The 8287-nt window shown below is 43.3% G+C and overlaps 1 protein-coding gene across 1 annotated transcript; it reads left to right on the forward strand.

Annotated features, from left to right (window-relative positions):
• The first annotated feature begins 208 nt into the window (after nucleotides 1–208).
• On the forward strand, nucleotides 209–8063 carry LOC129850345 (kinase suppressor of Ras 1-like). The gene is made up of 8 exons (XM_055916792.1): nucleotides 209–1779; nucleotides 3867–4063; nucleotides 4272–4368; nucleotides 4466–4605; nucleotides 4751–4882; nucleotides 5118–5253; nucleotides 5943–6076; nucleotides 7036–8063. The coding sequence occupies exons 1-8, from the start codon at nucleotides 1486–1488 to the stop codon at nucleotides 7112–7114; spliced, it is 1209 nt and encodes a 402-aa protein (XP_055772767.1). The 5' UTR covers nucleotides 209–1485; the 3' UTR covers nucleotides 7115–8063.
• The last annotated feature ends 224 nt before the right edge of the window (nucleotides 8064–8287 follow it).

Consider the following 8287-nt stretch of genomic DNA (forward strand, 5'->3'; position numbering starts at 1 on the left):
CTGCAGGGCGGATGCTGCAGGGCGGATGCTGCAGGGCAGAAGCTGCAGGGCGGATGCTGCAGGGCGGATGCTGCAGGGCGGATGCTGCAGGGCGGATGCTGCAGGGCGGATGCTGCAGGGCGGATGCTGCAGGGCGGATGCTGCAGGGCAGATGCTGCAACAATGATCTGCTGGAGGATGTCTCTCAGCATTGCCTCTGCCTTGTTGCTGTTGAGTTGGAGGAAGTTGTTCTGCATCCAAGAATTGCCTTCTTCCAGACAGTTGGACAATGTTGACAGAGCAGATGTTGTATAAGGCATTGTTTTAATGCACACCTGTATGTTGTCTGCGTTGCAGTGGAAATGGACACTGCTGTCTGAAGAGCTGGCCAAGTGGGGGCATGTAGAGCAGGAAGAGGATAGGTCCTAACACCTACCATTGCAAGCTATGATGGACTCCTCTGATCTTGCCTCACTGAGGGTGACGTACTGCTTGCGGTTAGAAAGGAGGAGTTAAACCAGTTTAGGGCAGACCCACAGATGGTAGTGTGCTGTCTGAGGGGCTGCACTAGAATGGTTTGATCTACTGTGTCAAAAGCAGCACTGAGGTCCAGAAGAACCAAGATGGTGGAGGATCCTGTATCTGCAGCAATGAGCAGGTCATTTACAACCTTCACCAGGGCTATCTCAGTACTGTGCATGGGCCTAAAGCCAGACTGGAGAGCTTCATAAAGATGGTTAGCACTGAGGTGTGACTGAAGCTGAGTTGCCAGTATGTTCTCCATTGCTTTAGATAAAAATGTGAGGTTGGAAATAGACCTGTAGTTTGAGAGAAGGTCTCGGTCAAGGGATGGTTTCTTGAGCAAGGGGGTGATGACAGTGATGTTGAACAGTGACGGCACCTGCCCAGTATGGAGAGAATTGCTGAACAATTTGAGAGCAGCTGAGTATGTTTTGAACAGTGATGTTACATTAGGGTCGTGGGGGCCACTGGTAGTCTTCATTTTATTAGAGGATTTCTACCACAGCAGAAGGTGAGACCAGAGCTAAATCACTTAGAGGGGGGGCAGATATGGGTGGTGGGTTAGGAGCCAGAGTGGGGTTGAGGTTGGAGAATACAATGTTCTTTCGAATGGTGTTGATTTTAGCCTTGAAGAACTCAGCAAATCGGTTGCATTGTTCGGTACTTTCTGAAAAAGTGAAAGAGAAAACAGTTCCATTTTTTGAGATTGGGAAACCACCCAGCAGCATAACCTGATCAAGTGACAGTTCTCTAGTCTAGTTAATTATGTGGTGCAATGATACTGACGTGATAATTTGACCATATAGAGAACTTAATAAAAGATTGTTTCTTTGTTTGGGTTTCAGTTTTTATTCCGATCTCTCTACCTGTGCTGTTGTGTGCAGATAAACCAGCAAAGAAATCGAATAGACTTCTGAAACTGATTTCCAGAAATCTGCAATTACATGGAATACCGGCCTAAATGTATGTTTTGTTTGGATTGACATGACACAATTTGTGCATGCTTTGTCTCTGTGTATTCAGGAAGAGGAGGCAGAAGAGGAGGAATACCTAGGAGAGGAGGATGAGGGAAATGGTAGCAGGGAGAGCAGAGAGAAGGGCCACACAAATGGAGAGTGTGATGGGGACGAGTTAGAGGACCTGCCCAGCTACCGGGGCAGGATGGCCGGGGGCCGATGGAGGGGACCCATCTCCCGTAAGGCCAGCCAGACCAGCGTGTACCTGCAGGAGTGGGACATCCCCTACGAGCAGCTGGAGCTGGGGGAGCTCATTGGCAAAGTGAATGACTACAGCTTTACATAGTGTTAAATATACAGTACCAGTCAAAATTTTGGACATCTACTCATTCAAAGGTTTTTCTTTAATTTTACTATTTTCTACATTGTAGAATAATAGTGACGACATCAAAACTATGGAATCATGTAGAAACTCAAAAAGTGTTGAAGGTCAGTAAATTTGGAAAATTTCAAGAACTTTTAACGTTTCTTCAAGTGCAGTTGCAAAAACCATCAAGCGCTATGATGAAACTGGCTCTCATGAGGACCACCACAGGAAAGGAAGACCCAGAGTTACCTCTCCTGCTGAGGATGAGTTCAATAGAGTTACCAACCTCAGAAATTTCAGCCCAAATAAATGCCTCACAGACTGTTCAGAGGAGATTGTGTGAATCAGGCCTTCATGGTCGAATTGTGCAAAGAAACCACTACTAAAGGACACCAATAATAAGAACAGACTTGCTTGCGTCAAGAAACATGAGCATTGGACATTGGAGCGGTGGAAATCTGTCCTTTGGTCTGGAGTCCAAATTTGATATTTTTGGTTCCAACCGCCGTGTCTTTGTGAGACGCAGTGTAGTTGAATGGATGATCTCCGCATGTGTAGTTCCCACTGTGAAGCATGGAGGAGATGTAATGGTCTGGTGGTGCTTTGCTGGTGACACTGTCAGTGATTTATTTAGAATTCAAGGTACACTTAACCAGCATGGCTACCAGCAATATGCCATCCCATCTGGTTTGGGATTAGTGGGACTATCATCTGTTTTTCAACATGACAATGACCCAACACACCTCCAGGCTGTATAAGGGCTATTTGACCAAGAAGGAGAGTGATTGAGTGCCGCATCAGATGACCTAGCCTCCACAATCACCCCGACCTTAACCGAATTGAGATGGTTTGGGATGAGTTGGACCGCAGAGTGAAGGAAAAGCAGCCAACAAGTGCTCAGCATATGTGGGAACTCCTTAAAGACTGTCGGAAAAGCATTCCAGGTTAAGCTGGTTGAGAGAATGCCAAGAGTGTGCAAAGCTGTCATCAAGGCAAAGGGTGGCTACTTTGAAGAATCTAAAATCTAAAATATATTTTGGTTTGTTTCAACACTTTTTTTGGTTACTACATGATTTGTAATTATTTAGTTTTGATGTCGTCACTTTTTATTATACAATGTAGAAAATAATAAAAATAAAGAAAAACCATGGAATGAGTAGGTGTGTCCAAACTTTTGACTGGTACTGTACACTCAGTGGTTAGTTTATTAGGTACACCACCTCGTTGATGAGGTTGACGGTTCCCTCCTACAGACAGTGAGTCACGTGGCCATGGCTTGCTATATATTGCAGGCAGGCAGGCATCGAGTGTATCTACCCAGAGGTGGGGTAGTAGCAGTGGTGGAAAAAGTACCCAATTGTCATACTTGAGTAAAAGTAAAGATACCTTAAAAGAAAATTACTCAAGTAAAAGTGAAAGTCACCCAGTAAAAAGTCTAGTAAAAGTCTAAAAGTATTTGGTTTAAAATGTACTTAAGTATCAAAAGTAAATGTAATAGTTAAAATATACTTAAGTACCAAAAGTACAAGTTTAAATAATTTTAAATTCCTTATATTAAGCAAACCAGACAGCACAATTTTCTGTTTTTTTTTTTTAATTTACGGATAGCCAGGGGCACACTTCAACACTCAGACATCATTTACAAACAAAGCATTTGTGTTTAGTGAGTCTGCCAAATCAGAGGCAGTAGAGATGACCAGGGACGTTCTCTTGATAAGTCTGTGAATTAGACAATTTCCTGTCCTGCTAAGCAACTAGTACTTTTTGGAGTCAGGGAAAATGTAAAAAGTACATTCTTTTCATTAGGAATTAGTGAAGTAAATGTTGTAAAAAATATAAGTAGTAAAGTACAGATATCCCAAAAAACGACATAAGTACCTTACACCACTGGGTAGTAGGGCTCATATTCAAGTGAATTGGTATCTGCATGTCTCCTTTAAAAAAAAGGCCAATGGATTAGAGTTCCTTGAAGAGGAAGATTAAAAAATAGGCTTCAGGGTAGCTAATAACACAAGTGCCCATACTGTACCTCCCTATTCCAGGGCCGTTGGGGGAAGGTGCATAAGGGGCGCTGGCATGGAGAGGTGGCCATCCGGCTGCTAGAGATAGATGGTAATAATCAGGACCACCTGAAGCTGTTTAAGAAGGAGGTGATGAACTACAGGCAGACCCGCCACGAGAATGTGGTCCTCTTCATGGGGGCCTGCATGGCCCCGCCACACCTCGCCATCATCACCAGGTTAGGGGGAGGGAAGGGGGAAAGGCAGGTGGGGATGGTAAGGGAGCTGAGCAGGGAAAAGCTGGAACCCTTGAATCAATCTATGAAAAGTATTAAATGTGTCTTGGTTTAACAAATGAGGAAACCAGGAAAGGCTTTGTTTAGAGAAATGAGATGATCCAGTTATCACTCCCTTTCCCCCCTGACATTTCCTCTTGTTTTCTCTCAGTTTCTGCAAAGGTCGGACACTATTCTCTGTTGTAAGAGATGCCAAGAACACACTAGACATCAACAAGACAAGGCAGATTGCTCAGGAAATTGTTAAGGTGTGGTATTACTCAACTTCTCTTTAATTGTAAGTACATTGTAAGCAGCCTAGTCTTCCTTTCACTGAAAGTAACAAAACTCTGACCTCTTCCTCAGGGTATGGGCTACCTTCATGCTAAAGGAATCGTTCACAAGGACCTGAAGTCCAAGAATGTGTTCTATGACACAAACAAAGTGGTAATCACAGACTTTGGTCTTTTTGGAATGTCTGGAGTGGTACAAGAGTACCACAAGAGGTAAGCAAAAAAACACTTTGTAAAAAGTTGAACACTCTGAGAAGCATACTTCTATACCTTTTGAGTCCAGATGAAAGATCAAAGTGTATGTTTCTCCATTTGTGGGTATCTGTTTATGTGTCTGGGTCTGTGTGTGTGTGTCCAGGCGAGAGAACGAACTAAGGCTCCCTCATGGCTGGATCTACTACCTGGCCCCTGAGATTGTTCGCAGGATGGGTACTGGGAACCATGAGGACCGCCTGCCTTTCTCCAACGCTGCAGACGTCTACGCCTTTGGGTGCACACCATTTCCGGCCATCTTATATCCTGCCATATATAATAATACTGCATTTACTTAAATATAGGACATCTGAATGCTTTTAGAAAATTTAGCTCAAAACAAACATTGGATTTTTGGGGGATACATACATAAATCGGTTGAAATGTGGCTCCCCATGAAATGAATGTGTGTATGCTGTTTGTATACAGGGTTAAGACTGAGGGGCTAACCATACAGTATATTTCACCCCCAGCACCATTTGGTACGAGCTGCAGGCCCGTGGCTGGCCACTCACCAACCAGCCGGCAGAGGCCACCATCTGGCAGGTGGGCAGCGGAGAGGGAATCAAGAAGGTCCTGGCAAAGGTCAGCCTGGGCAAGGAGGTCACGGTAAGGTCAAAGAGCAGTTTGTGACAGTGTGATGTCGTCTGGGAAGCTTAGTGTACTGTATTGACATGATAATAAAACAAACAATATTATTCTCAGTGTGCGAGTGATGTCATTAAAACAGACTGACATCGTACTACCAGAGCCAAAACCTTTAAATGGGTTATCAAATAAAATGTTATTGGTCACATACACCTGGTTAGCAGATGTTAATGAGAGTGTGGCGAATTGCTTGTGCATCTAGTTCCGACAGTGCAGTAATATCTAACAAGTAATCTAACAATTCCCCAACAACTACCTAATACACACAAATCTAAAGGGGTGAATGAGAATATGTACATATAAGTATATGGATGAGCGATGGCTGAGTGGCATAGGCAAGGTACAATAGATGGTTTAAAATACAGTATATACATGTGATATGAGTAATGTAATATATGTAAACATTATTAAAGTGGCATTATTTGAAGTGGCATTGTGTAAGTGACTAGTGATCCATTTATGAAAGTGCAGTGATTGGGTCTCAATGTAGGCAGCAGCCTCTCTGAGTTAGTGATTGCTGTTCAGCAGTCTGATGGCCTTGAGATAGAAGCTGTATTTCAATCTCTCGGTCCCAGCTATACATCTACGTTGTGTGTATAGCTATAATGATGGATGTACGATTATATAAATATACCCCCCCTGTACTGTAGGAGATACTGTCTGCCTGTTGGTCCTTCAAGCCAAAAGAGCGTCCCTCCTTCACCCAGTTGACTGACATGCTGGAGAAGCTGCCGAAGCTCAACCGCAGGCTCTCCCACCCAGGACACTTCTGGAAGTCAGCCGAGTATGTATCCTAAAGACCAGAATCCCACTTGAGATGTACTGTATATACACTCTGTATATATTTAAAATACTTCTCCTATGTCTATGGGGATGCCACTCCTGATGGCGTTGGGTTCACTCATGGCTCACAATGTACCTGTTGATCCCTCTGCCTCCAGTGATGTCACATTGGATGGAGCCGGGAGAACATGGGGTGTTTGTATGAGTGTGTGAATAAGAATGTGTTTATGGTGGAGAGCTGTAGCCCTCCGATAAACCTGGGCCTACTGTATGTTTTTTTGTAAGACCTTTGATTTAAATAACTAAAAGGGATGACTGTGATACAAATCACCAGCTTTATATACAGTTGTCTTCAATAGGGAATTTTTGCTAAAAGATAGAAATGTTATCATTTTTAAGTAAAGGTTGAACAGGACAAAGGGTGAAATAGCCTGTTGAAACTGTTTGGTTTGTGACTGTTCATTTCAGAGCTGATTGTTTTGATTCCCTAAATATGTCCATGTTTTAAAGAGAGTATACTTTATAATAGCACTACCCCTCTCGCTGTCTCTATGCTGTCCATCTCTGTGGGCAGTGATTGGAGGCTTGAGTGTCCCACCTCTCCTGTGTCTCCCTTTCTGTGAATAGTTGTCATACCTCTCTCTCTTGACATCTCTGTTTGGGTCTCACTCACTCACTCACTCCCTCCCTCTCTTCTTCTCTGGGCGCCGCTGCTCTCTCCTGGATGACCACTGACTGACTCCACCTGTTCCTGCTCCACTTCACTCTCCCTTGGGCCCCTCCTCCTTCTCCACCTCCTCTTTACTGCCAACCCCCTCAAACCCCCTCCCCAACACCAACGTTTGTTTCCCCATATCATTTTTTTCCTCCTCCGTGAACATCTTCTCCTATTGAATCATCCCTCCTCCACTCCTCTCCTTGATCTATCACGTCCTACTTTCTTCTTCTCTCCTTGCGAAGGCCCTGGGTTCATCATCATTGCCTGCGGGACCATTGCACTAAGGGCCTGCAGTCTCGCTGCCCCTACATATACAAATAACACATCTCTCAGTGGCAACTTGTGCTTATCAATTCTAAGGAATAGCCTGTTTGGTATTAGATTCAGAGGAATTCAGAAGAATGGACTACCCTGCATAATGATATCAACTGGTATCACAGCCAATAGAGTAACCAATATATAGAGTAATGTATCTTTGTCAACTTGCTAAATGTACCATAATGCACTGCCTGGGTTGTTTGTTAGTTTGTTGTTCTTTGCCTAACTGCAGTTCATGTATTGACATTTTGGTACTAGTAGTGGCTAATGCAAACAGTCTAGTCTAACCGCTTGCTTTCTTTAAATTTACCTCTCTCTCTCTCACGCTCGCTCTGTACTCTCTCTCTAGCTTGCTCTGTTCTCTCTTTTCTGCTTTCTCTCTCTCTTTTTCTCTCTCTCACCCTACAACTTAGGTTCTAGCCTTCAGTATGCAAGAGGAAGCAATACTATGAGGTTCAATGTCAAATGTTGATTTGCCTCTTGTGCACTCTGTGCCTGTGTCAGCATGCCCTGTGTGTGTGAATAGGGACATGTGTGCATGCTTGTTTGGTTGGTAGCTGAATGTAATATGCTGGACATCCAGAGGTTAACCCTGTGAAAGACTGTAGTGATTGAATGTTAGCAGTGATAACAACACAAAGATAAATGTATTCAATATATAAATATATATAGAATTGTTTTATTTAATGTACAGATAACATTTATTTTATTATGTATACAAAGTCTTTATATTACATTGTACGTTACATTATAGGTACTTCACATCTAATTATGTAGAGCTTCAAAACCTATTTTTCCCTCACAAACACTGTGTAAACAAATTGTACATTACTTAAAGATGGGTTGGTGTTTCTTATGTCATAAGAATGTATATTTTTGTACAGATTGTGGCTACACTCTGAAAGAGTTTCTGGTTTCCTCAGTGAAAGATAATAAAACTAAACTCACGTCATTTGGTTCTGTGTCTTGTTTTGGAATGCTTACAACAGTTTGAATGTATGATCAGTGTCATGACGTCGCCTGCTCGGGTATTGCAAACCCCATCCCCCTCTCCCTGCCTTTCCCTGCCCCTTCAACCCATGCTGTGGTCACAGAGGGACGTCGTAAATTCCTGAGAATCTCCTCATGGCCCAACAGTATTAGACAGAGGGTAAACTTTCAGGACAAAGGAATTTT

Source organism: Salvelinus fontinalis, unplaced genomic scaffold (genome assembly GCF_029448725.1).
Source record: "Salvelinus fontinalis isolate EN_2023a unplaced genomic scaffold, ASM2944872v1 scaffold_1941, whole genome shotgun sequence".
Classification (NCBI taxonomy): domain Eukaryota; kingdom Metazoa; phylum Chordata; class Actinopteri; order Salmoniformes; family Salmonidae; genus Salvelinus; species Salvelinus fontinalis.